A 26,541-nucleotide genomic window follows, 5' to 3' on the forward strand; every position below is an offset into this window, starting at 1 on the left:
CGGGTGCAGCCCCGGGGGCCCCTGTTTCTGGCATCCCCTTTCCTCGCGCGCGCGTCCTCCACCCGCGGGAGCGGGGCCGTGGGGGCGGCCGTCTCGAGCATGCGCACCGGCTTTGCACCGCGCGGGCGCGGAGTCGGGGCGCCGGGACGCGGGGCGGCGCGAAGCGGGGCCCTCTGCCGCCCCGCGCTCCCATGTACGCCTTCTACTCGCTGCTCATCTACATCTTCTACAGCCTCTTCCGTAGGGATGGCGGGGCTGCGGTGGCCAGCGACCCCGGGGACCCCGCCCAGGTGAGCGGAGCGGGCGCTGCACAGCCCGCGACCCCCTTCTCGAGAGCGGGTTTTGCGGGCCCGCGCAGCGTACGTTCCCAGGGCGCCGACGCTGGGGAGGAGGGCCGTGCCGAGGACCCCGTCTCTGTTCTGGTGTTGGAAGCGGAGACCTCAGCCGCAACTCCCTTGGCCAGGTTCCTGGGGGGAAGGAGCCCCACAGGCTGCCTACCCACTCCTTCGGGGTCTCGCTGCTCCCTCCCTAGAGTGCCGGTGGCAAGCCCGGGGGTCGCCGCCGCCCCGACCAGCCCACGGCAGAACTGTGGACCGAGCTGACAGGCCTGGTCGGTAGGTGCTGTCGGTGCATCGGGAGAGCTGCGTCCCCGGGACCGTGAGAGAACCCCGCCGTCGGAGAGAGGGAGGGGTGCCCGTGACCTCTTTGGGAGGGAGGAACACAGCTGGTGCCTTCTGGTGGCCTACCCTCCAACACGTGAACCGCAAGCCTCCCTTTCCCGCTATCAGGCCTCACAGGCTGCTCTGAGGATGGGCCGGAAGAGGGAGCCGAGGGCCGCTCTACCGAGGTCTCCCTGGAAGAGGCTCTCGTGCGTCTTGCTGAGTTCCTCTCCGTCCAGCTGGGGGCGGAAGAGAGCTGCCGGAACCCTGACCTGAGCAAGGTGAGCGGTTTGCCGAGCGTCCTTCCTCGGGAAACTCATACTCTATCCATAGTCCTGGGTCCTCCCCATGGCTGTCATCACCTCAGTCTCCTTCGCTCCGATTCTTATCTCCTTTACAGCCGAGCGATGTCCCCCCACTGTTGACGGTGACCGGTCAGCTCTTGGCCCTCCTGGCATGGATTCGGAGCCCCAGGGGGAGGCAGGCCCTGCCCCAGGGTATTCATCCAGCCTCGGAGGTGCAGCCTCCCACACCTGCTGGTGCGTAAGGAGTAGTGAGTTGAAAAGGGAGTGGAGGGAGTGAAGCCCAGCAGAAACTGAGTGGCTCGTTGTTCGGGGCCCATGCCCAGCCTTGCTCTCGAGGTGTCCCCTCCTTCAGGTTAGAGACCTGATCAGTCCTAACTGGGTCCACCCCACCCCAGGATCCCCACCTCAAGAAGAAAGCCCTTCCCTTTCACCAAGAGGTGAGGCCCAAGGGCAGAACCCTCCCCAGTTGGAGGAGGACCAGAGAGCTTGGCAGCGGCTGGAGCAGCTCATCCTTGGACAGGTGAGGGGCCCGGAAGGGCCCAGGACTGGGGTGGGAGGGAGTGGAAGGACATGCTCCACCCTGTGCCCCTCCCTCCTTCCCAGCTAGAGGAGCTGAAGCAGCAACTCGAACTGCAGGAAGAGGAGCTGGGCCGCTTGCGCCTGGGCGTGGTAAGGCTGCTGGGGGTGGGGCTCCAGGAGGGGGACACGAGAGGGGGCCCCAGCTTTCAGGTGAGTTAGAGGGCCTCTTTCTCCGCCAGGGGGCGACAGACTCAGAGAAAAGGGTTCAGCATCTAACCCTGGAGAATGAGGCTCTGAAACAGAGCCTGAGCCTCACTCGGGACCTTCTGCTGCACTGGGGCCCTGGCCCCTCCACCAGGGCCCCCCAGGTATCCTCCTTAGCTGCTACCATTTTTGCAGTCTGGGGCTCCTGAACACACTTGGCTTCCTGCAACACTGCCCACGCTTCCTCAGGATCTAACGCTGCTGGAACGGAGGCAGGGAGACATCTTTGACCTTTAAGGGTCAGAGACTAGGATTGTGGACAGGCCCTGGGACGGTCTGTGCAAAGTTGCCCCAACAAGGGACCAATGCCCATGGGAGAATACCTCGACCCTGTCCCATGGCTTTCCAAGTGATGGACCCCAGAAGAGCAGAGGGACTTGGGAAAAGGAGTCCTGTCTGGGGTTGGGAGACATGAATTCATGAGCAGCTCTGCCTGTCTCCGTTTGACTTCCCCATCCATGAAATGGGGCTGCTGGAGTGCCCCTCCCTGAGTTCCCTCCTGGCTCCATAGCTGACACAGCTCCCACCCTTCCCACAGGAGGAGGCAGAGGCATTGGTGGAGCTCCAGAGTCGGCTTCAGGAAGCCCAGGACACCACAGAAGCACTTCAGGTCCAGGTGGGCGCCGAGCCCAGGGGCCGGGAAGTCTTGGTGCACTGGGAGGGGGGTATCTGAGGCAGGGCCTGGTAAGTGCCTATTTCCTCAGTGACGGGTGGAATTGGGTGGGACAGCTGGGGGTGCAGGAGGTGCAGCTGCAGGGCCTTCGGGGGGCCCTTCGGCAGCTCCAGCAGGAGACTGAGCAGAACTGCAGACGGGAGCTGCAGCAGATGCTTGGGCAGCTGGCAGGTAAGGGCGGGGTCCAGAGGGCTCATGGGAAGGCCATGTGGTCTGGGCTTTCCCTCACAACAAACTCTCCCTGCCAGGACTTCGGGCACGTATGGCCAGTCTGCGACAGGGCTGTGGGGACCTCCGAGGACTGGTCAGCACATTTACCCAGAGCTGTCAGTGTTCGCTCAGTGAGGCCCGGGGCCAGGTCAGGACCATCTGCCCTCTCTCCAGAACATGCTCTCTGGGCAGCCCAGTCACTGTTCTTCCATGGGGAGCCCTTGTTCTTTCTTCCTTCCCAGCCCCCGGGAGCTGCCTGCTCTAATGGAGGTTGTAGGCTCTGGAACCAGAACAGCTTGTGATCTCACACACCCTGGGTGTGATCTCATTTCTGTCTGTGCAAACTGGGGGGACTGTAAACCCCTCATAAGATGGCCAACCCCAGAGGAGACAAAGGTCTTCCCATGATCCTCCTGAGATTCTGAGTCTCCAACCTGGGCCCACTGTATGATGCCCCTAGGGGCTCAAAGCCACTGAAAGTTGTAGGTCACCACAGCTGGTGGTACCGTATTGCCCTCAGCACCCGCCCCACCCCCAGCTCCTTTGCTGCCCCCACTTCCTCGCATCCCTATTCCACCAGGTATCCTGGGCCCTTGGGGCTCTGTCAGCTGGAGGGGCTGGGACTCAGCTCCCTGAGGAGCAGCAGGGGCCCCCAACTGGATGCCCGGGGCGGCTGCTGGAGCTCAAGGGTATGGCAGGCTTGGGAAGTGGAGGAGTGGGGCGGCAAGCTGGAGGAAGTGGAGCCTCTGCACGCTTCGGGGCGTGGGAGGCAGCCTACTGATCTGATCTCCATCCCAGGAAATATCCGTGTGCTGTGTCGCCTGAGGCCAGGGACACCCTCCAGCCTGGTGAGCTTGGAGCCTGGCCCCAGCGGCACTGTCACCACCTGCTATCGAGGGCGCAGGCGTCGCTTCCGCCTGGACTGGGTCTTCTCTCCAGAGGCCAGCCAGGAGGAGGTGATGCTCCGCCCTTGCCCTGTGCTGACCTTCCCTCATACTGCCCCAGAGTCCGAAGAGGCTTCGGGTTCCCCCTTTCATCTGGCTTCCCCAGTGGCTGGACTTCAGCGAAGGGAAGGGAGCAGGAAGATCTGGGAGGCAGGAATGACAGCCTAGCTGGGTACCTCCTTTCCTTCCAGAAATTTCCCTCTGCATCCCCCCACCAAGCTCTGCAGTTCCAGTGGAAACAAGCCTTTTCTGATTTAACAGGAAGGTCAACATTTTAAAAAGTAACTTTTTTACCAAGAAACTAAGGAAGACGAACTTGTCTGAGATGATGGTTACTGCTCATGCAGAGCTGGCTGCAGAGCACAGCTAGGGTGTTGCTGTGGTGGGGACACTGCTGTGACCTCCTTCCCCCTCTTCCAGCCCTGGGGGAGTGGGCCAGCTTTGAGGGTAGGCTCACCTCCTTGCCCTGTGGCCAAGAAGGCAGTGAGGGCGTAAGGGTGAGCAGGTGGCGTCCAGCCCCAGTGCTCTCCCACTGCCTGGTGCAGACCCTGCTTCCTTCCCTCCTCCCCTTTCCTGCCAGGCCCGCCAGCCACCTGGCCTTCGCACACTCCCTGTCTCTGTCTACATGCTTCCCCATCAGAACTTCCAAAGCTCAGGAAATGGAGGCTCAGAGCTGGGAGAGGATTAGGGAAGGGGCAGCGCTAACAGATTCCAACCTGGCCTCACAGGGACACTGTGTGATGAGTATTTGGCAGGTGGTCGGGGCTCCCTCCCCCACTTCCTGGAGCACCACAGCTGTTTTTCACCTATTTCTCTATTTCACACACTTCCCCTGGCCTCAGCCTGCATCCCAAGCTTTAGCAGCCCTGTGCAGGCCCCCCTTGTCCGCTGCTTTCTGGGCAGCCCTCTGGACAGGGCTCTCCAGTTCAATGGGTCTGAATAAAGGAAACAAAGGCATCTTTCACTGAGCCCCCTCACCTGTGTTTCCCATCTCTGCAAGGGCACCACAGTCCCTCCATCACGGTTACCCCCAGTGCTTCCTTCCGTTCATGGAATCTTGGTGACCTCACTGGCAATTCTGGATTCTGCCCTCATTGTTGGCAGCCAACGCATGAGGCAGAACTCACAGGCTATTCAGTTGCCAGCCCCCCGGGGCACAAAAGCTGGCCATGCTGCTGCTCAAAAGGCTGCTGTTGGGGTCCGGTTGCCAACAGGATACAAGTCCCAGCCCCGCCTCCCCCTCAGTCGCCTCTCTGCACCCTTGCAAGGCCAGGGTTCCAGTGATCTTGGCTGGCCACCAACCTGCACACCTGTGGAGCCTTTCTGGGCTGATCATTTGTAAGCCAAATGCTGCTAGGCCTCTTGGTACATGCTCCCCTTTACTCCCTACAGGAGGTGCCACTATAGTCATCACATTACAGAGGGAAAATCTTGGTCTGAAAGGACGATATGTGCTTTGCTTCCACTCACACCTGGGGTTTGAACCTGGCAGCCAAGCCCACCATTTGGGCTCTTGGCTGCTGCTCCCTGGGCCTCCCTAGTGGACCTCAGAATTCCAGTGCCCTGTGTCTCCTGTTTCTTCTTTTGTCACATCCCTTCCCTTCTTTGCCTGGCAAATTCTTGTTAAATGCCACCTTCTCCAGGGAGCGTCTTCTACCTGTTGGGAGATCCACACTTCCACCATGCTCCCCTAGGGCCAACCTCCCAGGGGAATCAAGCTTCCTTCCAACTGTGTCTCAGGTCCTGGGGCTTAGGACTCCTCCCACCCCTCCTACCCCTAGGTCTTCAGGGAGCTGGAGCCAGCCGTGCTGTCCTGCCTCCAAGGCTACAGTGTCTGCATTTTCACCTACGGTCAGACAGGGACAGGGAAGACCTACAGTATGGAGGTGGGAAGGGGGGGACCTTGGGTGGCTCCTGGGGCCAGGGGCTCGGATGGGAGCCTGATGTGGCACCCCACCCTGTGCCCAGGGCCCACCAGAGGACCCTGGCATAGCTCCTAGGGCACTGCAGTCACTGTTCCAGGAGATGGGGACTGAAGGGCAGCACCGTGTGACTCTCAGCATGGTGGAGATCTACAATGAGGCTGTCAGGTCAGGGCCTGCAGCGCCTCCTCCGCACCCTGTGCCCTGTCAGTGACCCTAGGACCCTCAGAAACCAAGCCTTTCTCTTTCTCTGCAGGGACCTCCTAGCCCCAGGGCCTCCTGAGCGCCTGGCCGTGAGGCAGGGCCCAGCAGGCCAGGGGGGCATTCAGGTGGCTGGCCTCACCTACTGGGACGTGCCCGACCTGGAGATGCTTCACCAGGTAAGGCTGCCCGGGTGGCATTGCACTCACCCCACCCCCACCCACCGCCTCCCAGCAGGCCTTCAGGGCCCCGCCTGTGCTCCCACCTGGGGAGCAGACCCGGCAGCAGGCAGGCCCTATCGCTCCGCCCTCCAGATGCTGAGCCTGGGGAGGAGCAACCGGGCCACCGCCGCCACCACCAAGAACTCGCACAGCTCACGGTCGCATGCCCTGGTCACACTGACACTGCGTACGGCGTCCCCGCCGCGCGGTCCAGGCACCGCAGGTACCGCAGCGCGCGCCTGAGCCCTGCGGGGGGCCTCGCAGCACCCGAAACCAGGGCTCCCTCCACGACGGGCTCGCTCGCCCCTGCAGGCACACTGCACCTGGTGGACCTGGCCGGATCGGAGCGAGCCTGGAAGGCAGGGGCGGCCGGCCCGCCGCGCGGAGACCGAGACGGCGCCCAGCGCCTGCGGGAGGCCCGGACTATCAACCGCTCGCTGCTGGCCCTGGGAAGCGTGATGGCCGCGCTGCGCGCCCGCCGGCCCCACGTGCCCTTCCGCGATTCGCAGCTCACGCGCCTGCTGCAGCCGGCGCTCGGGCCTGGCGCCACCGCGGTGCTGTTGTTGCAGGTGGGCGGCCGCAGGCGTGGGAGGGTGGTTTGCAAGCCCGGCGCCGCCCGCCCCGGGCCCGCCCACCAGCGCCGCTTCCCCGCAGATTTCCACGCGGCCCGAGGATCTCGGCGAGACCGTGTGCTCGCTCAAGTTCGCCGAGCGAGTGGGCCGAGTGGAGCTGGGGCCAGCCCGGCGCTGCAGGGCCCCGCGCTCCGGGACGCCCTCTTCGCTCAGCACCGACACGCCACTTACCGGGACCCCCTGCACTCCTACGCCGTCCCCCGGCAGCCCTCCGGGACCCGGCCCGGGCAGCGGCTCCAGCTCGGGCCTCGGGACCCAAAAGGACGCGCCCTTGTAGTTTAGCCCCTGGAGTTGGAGTCCGCCTCTGCCGGCAGAGGCAGCAAATCTCTTACGCCCTCACAACCTCCTCGATCTCTGGGGGGGGCCCGCTGCCCCCTCCCCCCCCCCCCCCCAGAGTTGGCTCCCCTGCCCCCGCGAGGAGTATCAAGCCTAGGGGCGTGATTGGCCCTCCCTCCCCCGGGCCCTCAGTTCCCTCCTTATCACCATTTGTTGTTATCTCGGCCCACAGCAGGGGATGAGAGAGCCCTGGGAGGTAGACCCCCGACGACCAGACCCCTGACGACCAAGTGCTTAGCCTCCAGATCACCACCCCATCACCAAAAATCAGACTTGGCATTAAAATGTTGTCTACTTCTTTACTGTTATCTTCCCCACTACCACCACCCAAAACAAGTAGGGTCTTGATTTCTTTTCCCCAAAAAGGTGCTACCTCATTCCCAGGCAGATGAGGGAGGACAGGACAGGCTGGAGCCACCATTAGGTTCTCCCTCCCCCAGCGTGGAGCCAGGGAGAGGAAGTGACACATGGTGATGGATGGATGGAAGGAAGGATGGACTGACAGAGAGGGTCAGAGAAAGTGGGATCAGGAAGGGGCTACTGCAAGCAAAGCCCCCACTCTTTCCAGCCTTGCCTCTGGGGGTAGGAGAGGCATGACGGACCCTGGGGGCCAGGGTGGTGCCTAGCCAGACCACCACCTTCGTGGGGTAGTCCAATAAATATCGTGGATTCTCAGCATCGCTGGTGCCTGGTGTTTCAAAGCTGCTGTGGCCACAGAACACCTCTGGGTCCTCTTGGCCTTGGTTCCCCAACAAGCCAGTGGTGGCAGGAAGGGGTAGGAGAAGGAAGCAGCCCCTGCCCCGGGGGGCCTCACAGGCTGTACCAGGAGAGTAGCCAGCCTGGGCTGGAAGCAGCTGGATCCTGGGAGTGGCTAACCCACACATCGTAGATGCTCTTGTTGGGTGGCACCCCCTGGAAGAGGGCATCTAGATCCCAGAGCAGCCCTGGCGGGGCATGAGTTTCAGGGGCCACCCCCCAGAAGGCTGGGCTAGTAGAAGGTGGGCACTGGGGACAAGATGTGGGTGGTAGCGGAGCCAAGGGCATTACCACATTGGGAGTGTAGATGGGCAAGTAGGAGGTGGGCAGCTGCCCCCAAAGTGAGGCCCTGTGACTCCCACTAGACAGTCCCCCAGCATCTGGGGAACCCTGCAGTAAGTGGAGGGGCCAGGCTCTGTGCTCAGGGGAGAGGGGTGAAGGCCTGCTGGTTCCCCCCTGCGAATTAGTCTCCCTATCTGTTTTTTTGGACCCGGGAAGGGGGCAGAGGGGCCACAGCGGCCTCTCAGAGGGCAGGGGTGGAGCAGGCACCACCTTCTCCCCACTGTGCCCAGATCCTGTGTGACCCGGACTGCTCTGTGGCACCCCCTCCCTGGGGTCCCTTAGCAGAGACTTTATGCTGAAGCCCTCACTGGGCGGCTGCTGAGGACTGGGTGGTGGCTGAGGACTGGGATGCGACTGAGGACTGGGCGGCCGGTAGGGCCAGCCGTGCAGCACGTAGGGGCCCAGGTCCTTGGCGAAGGCTCCCCGCACGCCCCTGCTCTGCCAGCGACGGCACAGGGCCGTGTTCTGCAGCCGCAGCGCCTCGGCCGGGATCAGGCTCACGTCGACCGCCCAGAAGTTGCCCTTGGCCTGGGGTTTCGCAGGATCTTTAGGCACCTGGAGGGGGTGGGGAGGCTTGGGTGGGGCCGTCCGACCCCAGATACTCAGGATTTCCGCCCCGGCTCCGACCCTCGCCCTACCCCACCTTGCGGAAGCATCGGTTGGAGGAGAGGTTGTGGCGGATGGAATCCTTCCAGCCCTCGTAGTCGTCCCTGAAGAAGGGGAATGCAGCCTGGACCTGACGGATGATCTGAAACACGGACCGGGGGTGGGTGGCTGGGCCGGCGCCCTGAACCGGGACGCAAAGTGGGGCAGCACCGCCCCTCCCCCACAGCCTGACTTAGGAGCGTCGCGCCTCCCCCCCCCCCCCCCCCCATTAACAGAACACCTCTGCGCCGGAGGGAGAAAAGGACCGAGGGAAGGGTCCTGCCCGAGCACCTCAACTCCTTCCCCCCTGGTGCCCAGGCCGGGACTGGCCCCACTGACTTAGCTGGGTAGGGTAAGGTGGGGTCGGAGGCCGGAGCCTGAGCTTAGGAATAGGTGGGGGACGGGTCTGGAGAAAGGTCCAATCACCGAGTGTGAGGGAGAATGGGGGTCCCTCTCACCTGGGCCAGCTTCAGCCTGCGGGAGGGTGCGGCCTGGATCACCAAGGCAATCATGGCCAAGTAGGTGTAGGGGGGCTTGTCATGACGCAGGTATCTCTTCTTCCTCCTCTTGGGGGGCTGCGATGACGACTCCGACCCAGGAAGCCCCAGGCGTGGGTTGCTGCAGGGCCCCATGCAGGGGAGGCAAGCAACGTGGGCAGGGGCCTGGCCCCGTGGACGGCACAAGGCAATGGGGCAATGTAGCGAGAGGCAGGGCTGAGGGCCTGAGGCCCGCGGGTCTGGCGGGCCAGACCCTTTATCATTCGGATGGAAGGGGGAGGGGAGGGGAGGCAAAAGGAGGGACGAATCGTCGGTGGGGGAGGGGAGCATGCAGAAGGCTGCCACAATTAGCAGGTTTCAGTTAATCTGGAAGGGAGGGGCAGGGAAGATTCCAGTGGGGGCTGCAGGCAACCACCCAGGGCCTCATTCCTCACCCCTGGGCTGCCTTAAGCACCCCCTACAAGCTGGGAGGAAAAGCCTTTGGAAGGGGCCAGTGACCCATAGTTACTTTATCCTGTCTGTCTGGGGTGGCCCTCAGGCTCCCATTTAATAGATGAGGGAGTTGATTTACTCAAAACTGACCTGCCAAGAATGGGTGGGGCCTGCCGGGAGTTCAAGGCTGAGCAGCTTCCAGGGCCTAGATGGTGGTCTGGGAGGGCTTCCTGGAGGAAACCTCAGAACAAAATAGGGAGATAGTGGATTCAAGAAATTTTCCCAGGGGTTGCTGCAGGGCCCCAGCAGATTCCCAAGGTCTTGGAGGCCGCTTTCCTCACCTCCATGGTGCGTGTTAACAGTGGGAACTGAACAGCTCTCATTATTAACTGTGCACCCCTCTGGCCCTAGGTGAGCTGGACCTGCCTGGCTCCAGAGGACTTCTTGGAGGCAGGCTTGCCTCTCTCCTCCTCTTTTGGTCCTCTGGGTCCAATCCTCTTAAGGTTGCTACCAGGACGATGCCTCTCGTTCTTCTGGGGGCACTTGGGCAGTGCTCCTGGGTGTGTGTGTGTGCGTGTGGGGGGGAAGAAGTCTAGCTGGAGGGGTTTAGGGGTTTACTGGACACCTCTTGGCGCCAGACCTTGAGGATAGAGCTTCATGGGTCATAATTCCTGCCCAGGGGAGTGTGCAAGGACCACCTGGCTTCACTCTGGACAGGAGTGAGTGCAGGTGCATTGCATGAGTACACAGGAAGGGATTCTCAGACAGCCACAGGGCCATGAAGCTTAGTCTAGATAGAAGATCTAGGCAGGTGGAGGCTGGCCTGAGTGGAGATGGGGCACTCTAGGTAGGAGAGTGGAGGCTCAGGCTGGGGAGGTCTGAGGGGTCAGCACTCGCTGCTTGGGCCTGGCTAGAGCCTCTGAGGGTTTTAGCAGGCACAGGACCTTCCCTAGAAGTGCGGTTCCAGAAAAATGCCTCTGGCAGGTGCCCTGATACTGACTGGTCCTCTTAACTCCCAGATCCTATTCTTCTCTTCTTACTCTTTAAGTTGGCTCCACGCCCAACATGGGGCTTGAACTCATGACCCTGAGATCAAGAGTCACATGTTCTACTGACTGAGCCAGACAGGTGCCCCTCCCACACCCTATTCTGTCCCTTCACCTTCTCTCTGGCCATCTGATCTGTTAAGGCCTTTGAGTCCGTCAAGACCTATGCTCTGTACCATGCCCCAAGGCCCAGCCCTGCTCCTTACCAGCAAGTTTGCCCAAGGGGGTATCAGGCCCAGGACACTAGCAGTGGTGGCTGATGCTGGTATCACTATGATATGAAGTATATCACTACTTCAAGAATTCAGCTTTTCTTGGGCAGTCCCCCCCCCCCCCCCCCGCCCACATTATACTCTTAAATGGTTGAAAATCTGCAGTAGGTACCCAACTGATGGAAGGTGCTGAGAGAAGGCATGAGTGGTAGAGGTGCACTGGAGGAGGAAGTTTGGGGCTGAAAAGGATGATGTAATGTGAAGTTCCACACACTCCCCTCATTCTCAGACTCTCCCTTCAGATGTCACATGGATTCCCTTGAACTCCGATGTCACCTCTTTTAAGTTCCCAGAGCTCTAGTTGAGGGGGTCCTTGTGTCTAACCATGCTGTTGCTATCTATGGCCTCCTAGCCTCACTCCATCAGCAAAGACGTCTTTCTCTCCTACAAGTCTTAAGTCACCCCTCCCTCCCTTACGGGTCCTCCTTTGCTTGGTTTGACGTTCAAGGCTCCTTGTGTCCGGACTACTCATATCTGACCATTCTCCTCCGCTCTTCCAAACCACCACCTTCCCGTTGCTCCCATGCACCGGGTCCTTCCACCTATAGGCATGCTTCCCCCTCTGTTCGTGATGACTCTGCTTTGTCGGGTGAACCCCGACTTTTCCTTAAAAGCTCAGCATAAACAGATGACCGCCTCCCGAGAGCCTTTTGACTGCTTGCCCTTTCCACCCTATCCGCGCCGAGGATGCCCCCGCTAGAGGTTCACACAACACCGCGGACCGCCAACCTCCAAGGGCAATCCCCGCCCCCTGGCAGCTCGGCCACGCCCCCTGGCTCCCAGGGGGCGCCGCGGCTTCCGGCTCTGGGCGGTGCGGCCCGGAAGTGTAGCGTTGCCATGGCGAGAGCCGGGCGCGGGGCCCGCCCCCGCGGCGCCCAGAGGAACGCGGGGCCGACTGACCGGTCGCCGGGATCTGATCGTCTACGCTGCGGCGGGCTGCGCGAGGCGGAAGGTGAGGCGCGCACTTCCGGGGCCTGCGGCGGTAGAGGGGACCCGGCCCGGGGGAGAGAGGGGCGGGGGGAGGGGGCAGAGCTGAGCGGGCAGAGGGGAGACGAGCGCGGTAGAGCAAGGTGAGAGGTACCGAAGGCAGGGCGCCGTGTCTGGCCGGCACACGGAGAGGCCAGGCCCAGGGCACAAGTCTGTCCAGGCTCCAGTCGGGTGCCGAGGGCGCCAAGGGGTCAGGACCGGCTTCTGGAAGTGGCCGCCTGTGAAGGCCGCCGGTAGGGCTTTTCACGTTTTGTCTGTGGAGTTTTCATTTTTGCAACCTGTTGGCCAGGTGGGCAGCGCCGGACTTATCTCCATTTGCAGCCAGGAAATGAAGGCCGGCGGGAGTGACACGCCCGGGCTTTGTGTGGGCTTTGGAGTTCGGCCAGAGGAGAAACTGGAGCCTCTCAGGGCTTCGGGTGACCTCACTCGTGGGGATCCTGGGCTCCTCCTCACAGACTGGGGTCAGAGTGAGAAGCTCTGCCGTGCGGAGAGTGCCGGGCCGTGTGCTCCAGGCCCGTGGCGGAGTATCCGTGACTGGTTTGGGCTCCTCTGGGTCCTGGAGCAGAGGCTGAGGCAACCGTGGGATTAATTTCCATGGGTGCAGAGACGAGAGGCGTGCATGGAGCCATGCCAGGCTCAGGGAAGCCTGAGAAGGGCTGGCCCTCCTCAAAGCTCCGGCCTTACTTTTCCTGGAGCTTTAACTTGAGGGGGGAGGTGGCTGTGGGAGCACCGTGCTGCCCTTGTCAGTCCCTGTCTTGGCCGAGCAGTGAGCCCTCGTGGGTGTCCTCCCTGGGCAGGATTGGTGTGTTTCCCTGAATCCCAGAAATGCTGAAGAGGCCTGTGTGCTCCTGGCTGTGCTGCCTAGTGCGCTTCAGGGGCACGGAGGGGAGCCCCTGCCTGGAGCTCTCGGGCCAAGTTACGGAAGGGGCTGGTGGCTGCCTGAAGGAGCCTGCACAAAGGCTACCTCTGGGCTCCTCATCGTGAGGCTGTGTCCCCCTTTCTCTGCTCCCCAAGCTCTTGCTCAGAGCTGGGATGGGGAAGCTTTAGAATGTGCTTCCTCCCTTCCCTTCCTGTGCAGGGGCTGGATTTCCTCCCTGTTGGCTGGAGCCTCCTCCCCTGGCTCCGCTGGTCGGTCATGGCCTCATCCCTCACCTGCTGGTCGGTCATGGCCTCATCCCTCACCTGCTCGGGGTGTGCCTGGACTTTGCTCTCCCTGCCAGGCACCTAGGAAGAGGGCCGCTGTGCCTCTAGGCTCTACACTGGGATCTGTGTTCTAGGGATTTGAGTCCTTGGTCTCTTCCGACAGCCTGTCTCCACTGTGTGTGTTTGGGAACTTCAGCCTATAGCACACCAAATACAAGGACGCATTTGGCGCGGTGGATTTTGGCGGCAGTGGTAACATTGATGTGTCCCCACTCTCCCTGAGAGCGCTGTCATGAGCACGCTGTGAAGGCACACACACGGGTTGTGTCTTTCCACAATGACGGCTTTATTCAGTCACCCAACAAGGCTGACACCATCATAGAGCAGGTTCTGGGTTCCAAACGCAGGGACATTTCGCCACGTGATTAACTTGGCTTCTTCCACGGCACCCGGAGCGGAACACGAGACAGGCCACACGACAGGCAAGGCAACGGAAGGGGGTCAAACGCCAAGTCAGTCTGCGGGCGCACAGTGGAGAGGAAGCCTCGGTCCCGTCCGAGCCAGCTCTCGGCACTCACTGCTCATCACGTTCAAGCCCTTGGAGGATCTCGGGGCTGTTCGGAGACCAGTCGGGCAGAGGCCTCGGCCGCAGCTGCCCTTTTGAGGTGGTCACACATAGAGGGGTCGTGTCTGAAGAGTCTGACGGTTTGCTGCAAAAGTCTGCCCCTTTTAAGGGGGTTTAGTTGGTCCCGGGGCCCCAGCGGACCTCCTCTGCTTCTGCTTGTCGTCGGTTCCGGGGTGTCCGCTGATGCTGGTCTGGCCGAGATCTCGTGGCGGCGGTGTCCTTCACCGCCTGTGTCGCTGCTTGACACAGGCCCCCGCTGGACCCGAGTGACTCCACCTTGCTGTCTGCAGCACCCCACCCTGGTGCCTGTGCCACGGTTTACTCATTAGCCAAAGTAAGACATCTCGGAGGCTCTTCCCTCACCTCCAGGCTCTCTCAGAACTTCTTCCTAGATATTCTTGATTCTGGCTCTTCCTGTCCATCCCTTCCACCACATAGCCTGTCTCTGGGATTATAGCAGTTGCCCCTCACCGGCTTGGCTCTGTTGTAGCCCCTTGCCCCCCTTCTTCTCATCTTAGAGTGATTGATCTGAAATGCAAATCTGATTCTTGTACTTTGCTTCTTGAAACTTCCTCATGGACTTCTGAATAACACTCACCTGTCTGTGCAGACTAGTTCCCATCCTGTGCCCTTTCACTTGACCCCTGAGCACTTTTCCATGTGTGTGTTATGCCGCCGCCATACTTAACTCTTGTGTGGTGGTGGAAGGGAGAGAACAAACCTTCCCCCACCCCTTCTGAGCTCTGTGACCTTGGGCAAATTCTCATCAACAGAGCGGCTGAGAAAGAAGGACAGAGAGATACGGGAATGTCCGGCTCTCCAGATGCCCAGGGGAGAGGGTCCCGTGGAGCAGGCACCCTGTTAGGGCAGGTATAAAAAGGTCCGACGGGGGATGTTGGATTCTGGGCTGTGTCCTTCCTTGGCAGCTGTGACAGACAAAGCACATTGGTGCTGGCGGAGAGCACGTGGGAGGTGGGGTCATGGAGATAAGGCCCGCAGACAAGTCTTCAAGGAAGTTTCTGTGTGAAGTAGAGGAGAGTGTGGGGGAGGTGGAGGGATGGGAGTTGGCTTGAATAGGGAGGTCCGCGGAAGTCCAGGAGGATTGGGACCTGGGCAGAGGAGTAACTGACGACTTCAAGGTCCCTGCAGAGAGAAGGGGGCGGGGCTGCAGAGTGGAGGTGGTTGCACTGAGTGCAGAGTGGCTTGAAGAGGCCTGTGTCTTCTCCACGCTCAGCCCCAACTTGCCATGCCAGGATTCCCTGAGGCCTGGGCCTTTCTTTGATAGGACCATTATGGTTTTGTTGACTTTGCGTGATATGCTGTGTAAGCTTCACCTCCCCCACCCCCCTACCCAGAACCCCTTCCTGTTTTGAAGGAAGGGAGGATGGTGTGGATGCAAGGGACTCCCTGGGAGCCTCCAGGCCTCAGATGAAGGCTCAGTCTCCTGCAGAGCCCTCCCGTTGTACAGGTAGGTTTCAATGTCCCTCCTTGTGCATCAGGGCCGGGGGCAGAGCCTTGCCATGGCTGATGAACCTCCTGACACACCCATATGCGCCGCTGAGTGACGGTCTCTTCCATCACACCAGCTCCCCGACAAGCTCAGAGTCTCCTGGGCTACCTTCGGTCAGGAAGTGCCAGGAACCCAGTTACTGAGCACTTCCTGAGAGTCAGGCATGAGGTTCAGTTCCAAGAACATGGGGGGGAAGGACATGTCAAACGTTAGAACAGAGTGAAAAGATAGGAGAGTGACAAGGTGACCACAGAAGACCTCTAAGGAGGTAACGTTTCAATTGCAGTCTGAGTTACAAAAAGGGAGTGAGCTACCTAAGATCTGGTGGAAGACCCTTCCAGATACAAGGAACAGCTAATGCAAAGTGGGACCGACGCTGAAGACGGACACATGCTAGACCAGAGGTTGGCAGGGTGGTGGTGGTTTTTTTCTGTGAAAAGCTGGATAGTAAATACTTTAGGCTTTGCAGGCATGTGGTCTCCGAGGCAGCTTCTAAGTCTGCGACTTTGTGGGAAGGGAGCCACAGACAGTACAAATGCGAGTGTTCTCTTTCAACAAAACCTTATTCGTCGATGTTGAAATTTGAGTTTCATATCATTTTCATGTGTCAAAAAATACTTTTTTCCCAGTTATTAAAAGATGTAAAAGTAAGTCTTAGCTCATGGGCCGTATAAAACCAGATGGCAGGAAGTAGTATGCCAGCCCTGTGCTAGACACCAAAAGTGCTGTGTCAACTCACTGAATCCTCCTCAGGACATTGTGAAGAAAGGACTATTATCATTCCATTTATGGATAAGAAAACTGAGGAAAAGAGGTCAAGAAACTTGACCGGTCTCCTCAGCTTCCCACTGCTTCAAACCCAGAGTTTGAGTCTGGTTCCTGAACTCAGCTCCCAGCCACTGTGGTCTCTGGAGCTGGAGGTTTCCAAGGTGTAGAAAGCAGGAAGCAGGAAGCAGGAAGCAGGTGGAGAGTGGAAGGTGGAGAGGGAGGCGTGCAAGGAGATGGCGAGGCCAGCAGGGGCCAGACCACGTAGGGTGTAGAGGCCAGGATAAAACTTTGGGAATGGGTACTTTTTTTCACATCAAACTTTATTGAGGTATAACTTACATATAATAAAACATCTATTTTAAGTGTGGTCTGCTGGGTTTTGGTAGATGTACACATCTTTGTAAATCCACCATAGTCCAGATGTACAACATCCTCCCACCCTCAGAAGTTCCCTCATTCCCCTGTGGCCAGTCCTCCCTCCACTGGGCCCCAGGCAACTACTGATCTGCTGTTTCTGTAGATTCAGTGTCCCTTTTCTAGAATTCACGTAAATGGAATGCCATGGAGTGAACACTTTGTGTTTGACTTCCTTCACCAGGCATAATGTTTTGGAAATCGAGGTGGTACAGGTATCAGTAGGTCACTCTTTGCTGCGCGGTTCCATCGAATTGATATACCATTATTTGGGCTATAGGTACGTCTGTCGATGAGCATTTCGTTTCTCTCCAGTTTGGGGCTATTGTGAATAAAGCTGCTGTGAATATTCATGTATACAAGTCTATATGTGGATGTATGTTTATTTCTCTTGCTGAAATGATAGAAATGATGGGTCGAAGTGTATAAGTAACTACATAAGAAAGTGCCAAATTATTTACCAAAACGTTTGCTATCATTTTATGTTCCCAGTTGTTCCTTGTTCTCAATTCAGTGTTGCCATCCTCTTAAAGTTTAGCCATTTTCATGGATGTGAGATGGTAACTCGCTGAAACTTTAATTTACATTTCCCCAATGACCATGGTGTTGAGTATCTTTTCAAATGTGCTTATTTTACTGGCCATTTGTATATCTTCTTTTGTGAAGTGTCTGTTCAAATCTTTTGCCCTTACAATATGGATCATTTATCTCATCAAGTTTTAAGAATTCTTTACATATTCAGGATGCGAGTTCTTTGCCATATATACATATATATGTACATATATACATATACATATACATATACATATACATATATATATATGTATATGTATATGTTGCAAATTTGTTCTCACAGTCTATGGCTTGCCTTTTAATTTTCTTACCAGTATCTTAAGCAGGGGACACTTTTAATTTTGATGAAGTCCAGTTTGTCAGTGTTTTTTCCTTTGTGGTGTGAGTAGAGGTAAAGGGTCGTAGTTTTCCACATGTATATGCTGCCATTCTAGCACCATGTTTTGAAGACCATCCTCTCCCCATTGTGTTACCTTAAGATCTTTGTTAAAAATCAATTGAGATGGGAATGCAAGCTGGTGCAGCCATTCTGGAAAACAGTATGGAGGTTCCTCAAAAAACTAAAAATAGAACTACCCTATGACCCAGCAATTGCACTACTAGGCATTTATCCACGGGATGCAGGTGTGCTGTTTCAAAGGGACACATGCACCCCAGTGTTTACAGCAGCACTATCGACAAGAGCCAAAGTATGGAAAGAGCTCAAATGTCCATCGATGGATGAATGGATAAAGAAGATGTGGTTTATGTATACAATGGAGTATCACTCGGCAATCAAAAAGAATGAAATCTTGCCATTTGCAACTACGTGGATGGAACGGGAGGGTATTATGCTAAGTGAAATTAGTCAGAGAAAGACAAATATCATATGACTTCACTCATGAAGACTTTAAGAGACAAAACAGAGGAACATAAGTGAAGGGAATAAAAATAATATAAAAACAGGGATGGGGACAAAGCATAAGAGACTCTTAAATATGGAGAACAGAGGGTTACTGGAGGGGTTGTGGGAGGGGGGATGGGCTAAATGGGGGAGGGGCATTAAGGAATCTACTCCTGAAGTCATTGTTGCACTATATGCTAACTAATTTGGATGTAAATTAAAAAAATAAAATAAAATTAATTTTAAAAAATCAATTGAGGGGCACCTGGGTGGCTAAGTTGACCATCGGTTCTTGATTTCAGCTCAGGTCATGATCTCATGGTTGGGAGATCGAGCCCCACCTCGGGCTGGGTGCTGACAGCAAAGAGCCCACTTGGGATTCTCTCGCTCTTTGTCTCTCTCTCTCTCTGTCTGACCCTCCCCTGCTCTCTCGCTCGCTTGCTGTCTCTCAAAATAAATAAATATTAAAAAAAATATCAACTGACAGTTTTTTCGTGGGTGTATTTTCAGGAATTTTCTATGTTGTTCATTGATCCTATACTAATATCCCACAGACCTGATTATTAGAGCTTTATAATAATTCTTGAGATCAAGTAGTGTAAGTTGTCCAACTTGTCTTCTCTCTTTTTTATTTGAGAGAGAGAGTGAGCGAGCATGAATGGGGAAGAGGGGCAGAGGGAGAGAGAGAGAAAGAGAGAATCTTAAGCAGGCTCCATGCTCAGTGCAGAGCTTGATGTGGGGCCCAATCCCACGACCCTGGGATCATGACCTGAGCTGAAATCAAGAGTCGGATGCTCAACCAACTGAGCCCCCTGGGCGCCCAGCTTCTTCTCTTTTCCAAGTCATTTTGGCTCTTCAAGATATTAAGCAGTTCTATATAAATTTTAGAATTAGCTTGTCAGTTTTTCCAAATGGCTCTCTGAGATTTTGATTGGGATTGTATTGAAGCTTTAGATCTATTTTGGGGAGAATTGATATTTTAACAATATAGAAAATAGTATATTTCTACATTTATTTAGTTCTCGGTTGTTAACCATAAAAGTAAAAATGCCATTTATTTTGCCAGCAAAAATGCGTTTGTGTATAGCAGAGAATTGCAATCTGGGACAAGCAAGCCACAGGCAAGTGTACACAAGGAAGGGGAGGAATAGAGCAAAGCAGAGGACCGCCGTTTTATAGAGGAGAGGGGGGTTGGAGCAAACTGGGGGTTGTAAGTATACTGGCTTATCATTGGCTGGGCTGTTGCTGCAGGAGAATGAAATCTTCCTGCTAGGGTAGTAAAGCAGTAAGGCTGGGCACGGTTTGTCTCCTCCTAAGAGATGTGCAATTGACGAGGAGTGGGGCGGGGTCAGCGAGGGCTCCCCCTGCTGGCCTCCCGACTGCCTTCTCATTACTGATCCTCACATCCCCTTTTGATTAAAATCTCTCTTTGCAGGCGTCACTAATCAAGAGGCAGGTTCTCCACATTTGCTGGTTTTGCCCCTTAGTACCAGGGAAGACTTTTCCTGATCGTCATGTCCTATGTGAGAAGGAAACTGCACAGCATTTCACTTAAGGCCACATTTGAGTAACAAAGAAGGTTAGGACAGAGAACCCAAAGGTACTTCCCATCTGTCTTCCATATATATTTTTTTTATTAAAAAATTTGTTTAAGTTTATTTATTTATTTTGAGAGAGAGTTAGAGCAGAGGAGGGGCAGAGAGACAGGGAGAGAGAGAGAATCCCAAGCGGGCTTCACACCATCAGCACGGAGCCTGATGTGGGGCTCAAACTCATGAACCGTGAGCTCATGACCTGAGCCTTACACAACTGAGCCACCCAGGCGCCCCCATATTTTTCTAAGTTTTTTTTTCTAATGTTTATTTATTTTTGAGAGAGAGACAGAGTGCAAGCAGGGGAGGAGTAGAGAGAGAGGGAGACACAGAATCCAAAACAGGCTCCAGGCTCCAAGGTGTGAGCATGGAGCCCGAAGTGGGGGCTCGAACTCATGAACCGCGAGATCATGACCTGAGCCGGAGTTGGACACCCAACAGACTGAGCCACCCAGGCGCCCCCACATCTTCTTTATCCATTCATCCATCAATGGACATTTGGGCTCTTTCCATACTTTGGCTATTGGTGATAGCACTGTTCTAAACATTGGGGTGCATGTGTCCCTTCGAAACAGCATACCTGTATCCCTTGGGTAAATACCTAGTAGTGCAATTGCTGGGTCATAGGGTAGTTCTATTTTTAGTTTTTTGAGGAACCTCCAGACTGTTTTTCCAGAGTGGCTGCACCAGCTTGCATTGCCACCAACAATGCAAAAGAGATCCTCTTTCTCCACATCCTCGCATCCTTGCCAACATCTGTTGTTGCCTGAGTTGTTAATGTTAGCCATTCTGACAGGTGTGAGGTGGTATCATCTCATTGTGGTTTTGATTTCTATTTTCCTGATGACGAGTGATGATAAGCATTTTTTCATGTGTCGGTTGGCCATCTGGATGTCTTCCTTGGAGAAGTGTCTATTCATGTCTTTTGCCCATTTCTTCACTGGATTGTTTTTTGGGTGCTGAGTTTGACAAGTTCTTTCTAGATTTTGGATACTAACCCTTTATCTGATATGTCGTTTGCAAATGTCTTCTCCCATTGTGTCGGTTGCCTTTTAGTTTTGCTGATTGTTTCCTTTGCTGTGCAGAAGCTTTTTATTTTGATGAGGTCCCAATAGTTCATTTTTGCTTCTGTTTCCCTTGCTTCCAGAGACGTGTTGAGTAAGTTGCTGTGGCCAAAATCAAAGAAGTTTTTGCCTGCTTTCTCCTTGAGGATTTTGATGGTTTCCTGTCTTACATTTAGGCCTTTCATCCATTTTGAGTTTATTTTTGTGTCTGGTGTAAGAAAGTGGTCCAGGTTCATTCTTCTGCATGTTGCTGTCCAGTTTTCCCAGCACCACTTGCTGAAGAGACTGTCCTTATTCTATTGGATATTCTTTACTGCTTCGTCAAAGATTAGTTGGCCATATGTTTGTGAGTCCATTTCTGGGTTCTCTATTCTGTTCCATTGATCTGAGTGTCTGTTTTTGTGCCAAAAATGTTTATTTATTTTTGAGAGAAAGAGAGAGAGACAGAGTGAGAGTGGGGGATGGGCAGAGAGAGAGAAAGAGGGAGACACAATCTGAACCAGGCTTCAGACTCTGAGCTGTCAGCACAGAGCCCAATGCGGGGCTCGAATTCCCAAACCGCAAGATCATGACCTGAGCCGAAGTCGGATGCTTAACTGACTGAGCCACCCAGGTGACCCCACCCCCCACTTTTTTTTAGTGTTTATTTTGAGAGAGAGCAAGTGCGCGTGCACATCCCAACACAGAGCTCAATCCCACGAACTGTGAGATCGTGACCTGAGCCGAAATCAAGAGTCTGACGCTTAACCGACTGAGACCCCCAGATGCCCCTGGAGGTCTCCACCTAGACCTTCATGAAGGCAGAGGAGCACACTGAGGAACTAACCAGGTGCATTTGAGAAGGTGCAGTGACGGTATAAACATGAAGCGATAGCTGATGAATTTTGTGCAAAACAGCAAAACTTCAAAGATGGTTTAAAACAGAATTGTTATCTCAAAAGAATTGTTTGGAACCAAACGTGTTACAGATCAGATAGTATAGCCTATAGGGTTACAAATTCAGAGACGTGAATTTGAATAAGAATCCAAAGTCAGTTAATATTTCAGTTGAAAGAAGACTTTTGTGAATTCTGAACCTTCTAGCCCTTCAGAAAAAGCAAGTGAAAAATTAATTTCTCATGGGATCACGATGAGGTTGTTTCTGAAGGGCCATAATCATCGAAGTTTCCCCCTTTCCCAAGGGCTTGGGAAATGCAGACAAGGGCATTGTCTTTCCATGAAAAAGAGATAAGAAACAACAGTGAGAAAAAGGTACAGAGGGGCGCCTGGGTGGCGCAGTCGGTTAAGCGTCCGACTTCAGCCAGGTCACGATCTCGCGGTCCGTGAGTTCGAGCCCCGCGTCAGGCTCTGGGCTGATGGCTCGGAGCCTGGAGCCTGTTTCCGATTCTGTGTCTCCCTCTCTCTCTGCCCCTCCCCCGTTCATGCTCTGTCTCTCTCTGTCCCAAAAATAAATAAAAAACGTTGAAAAAAAAAATTTAAAAAAAAAAAAAAAAAAAAAAAAAAGGTACAGAGGCCTAGTCTGGACGTCTTAGGAAAGCTGTCTCTTCAGATGCCGCCTGCCTCAGTTTGGGGGGGGTCTTTATTCCAGGTGACCAGATGTGCAGGGCTAGGCAGGCTCTGGTGCTTTCTTTAGATGTATCACGTGAATCCGAGAGTCTCTTCCGAAGACTTTGGTGAACAAAGGGTGGTTACAGGACCTGATAAGGGCCTTTTCAGAGAAGTTAGAGTCTAAAATGTTCAGGTTACAAGGTGTGATGCTCCAGGTCATTGTCTCCTGGGAATGCACGGTGAAGAGATTATCAAAGCATGGTTACTTCTTTTTTTTTTTTTTTTTAAAGATTTTATTCATTTTTGTTTAAGTAATTTCTACACCCAGTGTGGGGCTCAAACTCATAACCCCGAGATCAAGAGTCACATGCTCTACCAACTGAACCAGCGAGGCTCCCCAAAGCATGGTTGCTTTTATTAGAAGCAATTATAGCTTTACAATATTGAAATACATCTTCTTTTTTCAACTGTCAGTCAAAGGAGGGAGAAGCCAAGTGCACTGGATGTCTTATGACTACCTCAAAGGCTAAAAATTTGTGAGTTTCCAAGGGAGTGAATCTGAGGTTTAGAAGGACTAATGGCAATGCTTTTAGCCAAGGTACTTGGAGGGTCCCTACCAACTGTGCTAGTTGAGTTTCAATGCCACAGTTAGTACATCCAGCCAACTCTGAGGATTGAAGGTGGGGTACAAACTGAATGTGTTGTTGGACTGGCCAGTGAAATGAGTTCCCTGATGACTGCAAAGTTCAAGAGGAGATCCCTGGGTAGGGATAATCTTTTCTAATAGAATGTAATTTTTTTTTTAATGTTTATTTATTGTTGAGAGAGACAGAGCATGAGCAGGGGAGGAACAGAGAGAGAGGGAGACACAGAATCCGAAACAGGCTCCAGGCTCTGAGCTGTCAGCACAGAGCCCGACGCGAGGCTCGAACTCACGGACCGTGAGATCATGACCTGAGCCGAAGTCGGACGCTTAACCGACCAAGCCACCCCGGCGCCCCCAGGCGCTCCCTTTTCTAATGGAATTTTAGCCACAGAAGAAGCATTGGCCCGTCCAGAAAAGAAAGCTTTGGTCCAGTGAGAAACCATACAAACCATGACTAAAACATATATATCTATACCTGTGAGATGGGAAAGCTGTGTGAAATCCACTTGTGTGAACAGATTTCCCTGGATTACACTTTGGATTGGTGGGAAAGCAAGGTAGACGCTATGGGCACCCTTTCTTCTCTTTCTCCACAAATAGTGGTTCATGAATGCTACCATTCTGTCAGTAGACCATGATTTAATGCACGTATGGAGGGAGGTAGTGCGAACTTTAGAATTTCTGGGAAGGCTGGATTGTTATTTGGTTCAAACCAGAGTTCTCTTCTTGTTGAGCCAGTAATTACTAGATTTCCAATACTGTTTTTCATCTCTGGGGCCAATTCTTGGCTATCTCTTATCAACTTTTCCAAATCATCATTTGGGAGAACATCCTTTTGGACCATGACAAAGGTTTTGACCATTGGTTTCCTTGAAAGCAGCATTTTTTCTATGGAAAATGTTTCTGGTTTTGTCATGGATGAAGATACAAGCTAGAGTAAGCTGCAGAGCTCAGGCTGTCGTGTTGGAGTGGCCAGAGGTCAAGGTGCCGTCTCAGTGACTTCAAGAGGGTGCAGTAGTATACCCAGCACCATATTTACCATTTTCATCCTTCATCGTTTTAACATTTAAAAAAATGTTTCTTAATTTTTGAGAGAGACAGAGACAAAGACAGAAAGAGACAGAGCGCGAGCAGGGGAGGGGCAGAGAGAGAGGGAGACTCAGAATCCGAAGCAGGCTCCGGACTCTGAGCTGTCAGCACGGAGCCCCTTGTGGGGCTCGAACCCACAGACCAGACTGCAAGATCACGACCTGAGCCAAAGTCAGATGCTCAACCGACTTAGCCACCGACGCCCCGTTCTTTTTTTTTTTTTTTTTAAGATTAAAAAAAAATTTTTAAATACTCTCTACACCCAACGTGGGGCTTGAACCTATGACCTTAAGATCAAGAGTCACATGGTCCACTGACTGAGCCAGCCAGTCCCATTTTCATCCTTTAAGAACCATTAGTAGACTATGAAACATCTGTATTGGCTAAAGGAGTTTCCCGCAAATTGTCATGGGGGTCAGAAGGTGATCTGTCAGCATTAAGCAGTCATGAGGGGTTTTGTCTGGGTCCAAATGTAGTCTTTGCTTCAAGATCAGATGCCCAAAGTTTTGAACCTGAGTTTGAGCAAATTGAAGGTTTTTTGTGGGGTTCAGGGAGACTATGTCTCTCTCTCTCTCTCTTTTTGTTTTAATTTGGAGATTGAACAACATTATTTTATTTTACTTATTTATTTTTTAAAATAATTTACATCCAAATTAGTTAGTATATAGTGCAACAATGATTTCAGGAGTGGATTTCTTAATGCCCCTTACCCAATTAGCCCATCTCTCCTCCCACAACCCCTCCAGTAACCCTCTGTTCTCCATATTTATGAGTCTCTTATGTTTTATCCCCCTCCCTGTTTTTATATTCTTTTTGTTTCCCTTCCTTTATGTTCCTCTGTTTTGTCTCTTAAAGTCTTCATGAGTGAAGTCATATGATATTTGTCTTTCTCTGACTAATTTCACTTAGCATAATACCCTCCCGTTCCATCCACGTAGTTGCAAATGGCAAGATTTCATTCTTTTTGATTGCCGAGTGATACTCCATTGTATACATAAACCACATCTTCTTTATCCATTCATCCATCGATGGACATTTGGGCTCTTTCCATACTTTGGCTCTTGTCGATAGTGCTGCTGTAAACACTGGGGTGCATGTGTCCCTTTGAAACAGCACACCTGCATCCCGTGGATAAATGCCTAGTAGTGCAATTGCTGGGTCATAGGGTAGTTCTATTTTTAGTTTTTTGAGGAACCTCCATACTGTTTTCCAAAATGGCTGCGCCAGCTTGCATTCCCACTTTGTGTCTCTTTAAGGCCAAAAGTTTTAACATGTGGATGCTGTCTCCTGTGAAGTGGCAGGAGGAGGGGAGCAGAGAAGCAAATCATCTACATATTGCGACAAAGTAGAGCCTGCAGAAAACTTGCTGTCATCCAAATTGGCTTTTAAGGTTTGTGAAAAGTAAGAAGTCTCTGTAGGCCTAGGGCATTACTGTCCAGGCGGATTCCTGTTCTTCCCAAGTGAAGGGAAACAGATTCTGGCTGGCTATCCTTATCGGCTGGAAAACTAAATGTACTCTTGGGTCAATTACAGTGAAAAATTTGCTTTCATTGGGAATGGACGTTAGCACATGTGGGTTAGGAACAAGAGGGTGTTGAGGGATAACAGTGTTATTTATTGCTGGGAGGTTCTGGACAAACTTCCCTTCTGTGGCCATTGGGTTTTCTTACAGGTAAAATGGTATTACAGGGACTAGTGCAGGGGATGATGGGGCCCTAAGCCTCCTAACCTGTTATGGGCTTGATGCCTTCCAGGGCTTACCTATAGGTATTAATTCTGGGGAGAGGGTTTGAGGTGACCTATTTTTTTTTTAACATTTATTTATTTATTTATTTATTTGAGAGAGAGAGAGAGAGAGAGAGAGAGAGAGAATGCATGAGTGCAAGAGGGGCAAAGAGAGAGGGAGACACAGAATCTGAAGCAGGCTCCAGGCTCTGAGCTGTCAGCACAGAACCCCACGCGGGGCTCGAGCTCACAAGCCGTGAGATCATGACCCAAGCCCCCCAGACATCCCTTGAGGGATCCATTGGAATCTTGAGGGGAGGTGCCTTGTGGATTCTGCCAATATCAGTTGAGGATTTTGCCCATAAACAGAGTGGCAGTGAGAGTCAGAAACAGAAAATAAAAGACAGCAAAGCGTGATTTAACTGCCCTGGTTGGCTATTTTGATTACTGTTGTAAAATCCTAGAATTATTTCCCTCCTTTGTGAGAAAAAAATTCTGGCGTGATACTTTTCTAAGACCTCAATCCAATAACTGAATAGGTTGGAAGAACTAAGGAGAAAAGGGTAGGTGTCTCTCAGAGGCCTAGACAGAGAGTGGGCTCAGAGACAGGTTTATTAGAAGTTTCTTAGAGACCCCCACTGTCTGAGCTGTTTGAGTACCTCAAGGCAGGTAGCCGGGCACCAGGATTGTAGCTGTGCTGTCCGTTAGGACAGAAACATTCATTCCTGATCTATGGAGTGGTTTCTCCAAGCTGATCACAAGAGGGAGGGCTGTGAAGAGCCTTGTAGTCCCTCAGAGCCCCACCATGGGGAATGAGGACTTTGCAAAGGCTGGCGAGAGGGCTGAGGGCACCTGGAGTGCTCTGCCGGTGTCCTGGCACTCTGCGGTGACAACAGAGACTTGAGGGGTTTGGTTTGTTCCGGGAGCTTCTTTCCCAGAGTTGAAAATTAAGAATTTTATTGGTCTTTCTTTTATGTGACTCATCTAGCATATGACTGATGTGGTCTGACAGATTAAATCTGGGGCTGACATAGTTCCATCCTGGTCCTTTTAACTAAAGGAGAAAGACCACTTTAGCCTGTTTGTAACCGCAGAGTT

General features: G+C 53.7%; 3 protein-coding genes across 5 annotated transcripts in view; 2 read left to right on the forward strand and 1 right to left on the reverse strand.

Annotated features, from left to right (window-relative positions):
- The first annotated feature begins 3 nt into the window (after positions 1-3).
- KIFC2 (kinesin family member C2) lies at positions 4-7,564 on the forward strand. The gene is made up of 18 exons (XM_081792134.1): positions 4-290; positions 533-614; positions 789-940; positions 1,060-1,198; positions 1,360-1,484; positions 1,568-1,633; positions 1,723-1,851; positions 2,286-2,363; positions 2,477-2,591; positions 2,669-2,778; positions 3,211-3,319; positions 3,429-3,586; positions 5,356-5,460; positions 5,543-5,664; positions 5,753-5,876; positions 6,012-6,141; positions 6,231-6,487; positions 6,573-7,564. Exons 1-18 carry the CDS (start codon positions 192-194, stop codon positions 6,825-6,827), a joined length of 2,355 nt encoding a protein of 784 aa, XP_081648260.1. The 5' UTR covers positions 4-191; the 3' UTR covers positions 6,828-7,564.
- On the reverse strand, positions 7,539-9,623 carry FOXH1 (forkhead box H1). Its single transcript, XM_081792145.1, has 3 exons — positions 9,088-9,623; positions 8,628-8,732; positions 7,539-8,539 (listed from the first exon to the last, which is right to left on the reverse strand). Exons 1-3 carry the CDS (start codon positions 9,454-9,456, stop codon positions 7,697-7,699), a joined length of 1,317 nt encoding a protein of 438 aa, XP_081648271.1. The 5' UTR covers positions 9,457-9,623; the 3' UTR covers positions 7,539-7,696.
- Positions 9,624-11,683: 2,060 nt separating this feature from the next.
- The window catches only part of PPP1R16A (protein phosphatase 1 regulatory subunit 16A), a 40,439-nt gene continuing 25,581 nt past the window's right edge, over positions 11,684-26,541 (forward strand). Inside the window, exons 1-2 of one of the 3 annotated variants that reach the window (XM_081792165.1) lie at positions 11,684-11,828; positions 15,007-15,099. The gene's annotated coding sequence lies outside the window, so the exon portion shown is untranslated. Of the gene's footprint in view, positions 11,829-13,789; positions 13,966-15,006; positions 15,100-26,541 lie in introns of those variants that run through there. The other 2 variants (XM_081792166.1, XM_081792164.1) reach the window with 2 other exon arrangements.

The sequence above is a fragment of the Panthera onca genome, chromosome F2, assembly GCF_046562875.1.
Source record: "Panthera onca isolate mPanOnc1 chromosome F2, mPanOnc1 haplotype 2, whole genome shotgun sequence".
Taxonomy (NCBI): domain Eukaryota; kingdom Metazoa; phylum Chordata; class Mammalia; order Carnivora; family Felidae; genus Panthera; species Panthera onca.

Bases quoted from the DNA above. Each gene is read 5' to 3' on its own strand.
- KIFC2 (XM_081792134.1), top strand. From the start codon at position 192: ATGTACGCCTTCTACTCGCTGCTCATCTACATCTTCTACAGCCTCTTC. The intron at 3,587-5,355 runs GTGATGCTCCGC...TCCTACCCCTAG, and splicing joins CAGAGGCCAGCCAGGAGGAG to GTCTTCAGGGAGCTGGAGCC. The intron at 5,461-5,542 runs GTGGGAAGGGGG...CCCTGTGCCCAG, and splicing joins GGAAGACCTACAGTATGGAG to GGCCCACCAGAGGACCCTGG.
- FOXH1 (XM_081792145.1), bottom strand. From the start codon at position 9,456: ATGCTCCCCTCCCCCACCGACGATTCGTCCCTCCTTTTGCCTCCCCTC. The intron at 8,733-9,087 runs GTGAGAGGGACC...TCCGTGTTTCAG, and splicing joins GCAGGCTGAAGCTGGCCCAG to ATCATCCGTCAGGTCCAGGC. The intron at 8,540-8,627 runs GTGGGGTAGGGC...CACCCCCTCCAG, and splicing joins CCAACCGATGCTTCCGCAAG to GTGCCTAAAGATCCTGCGAA.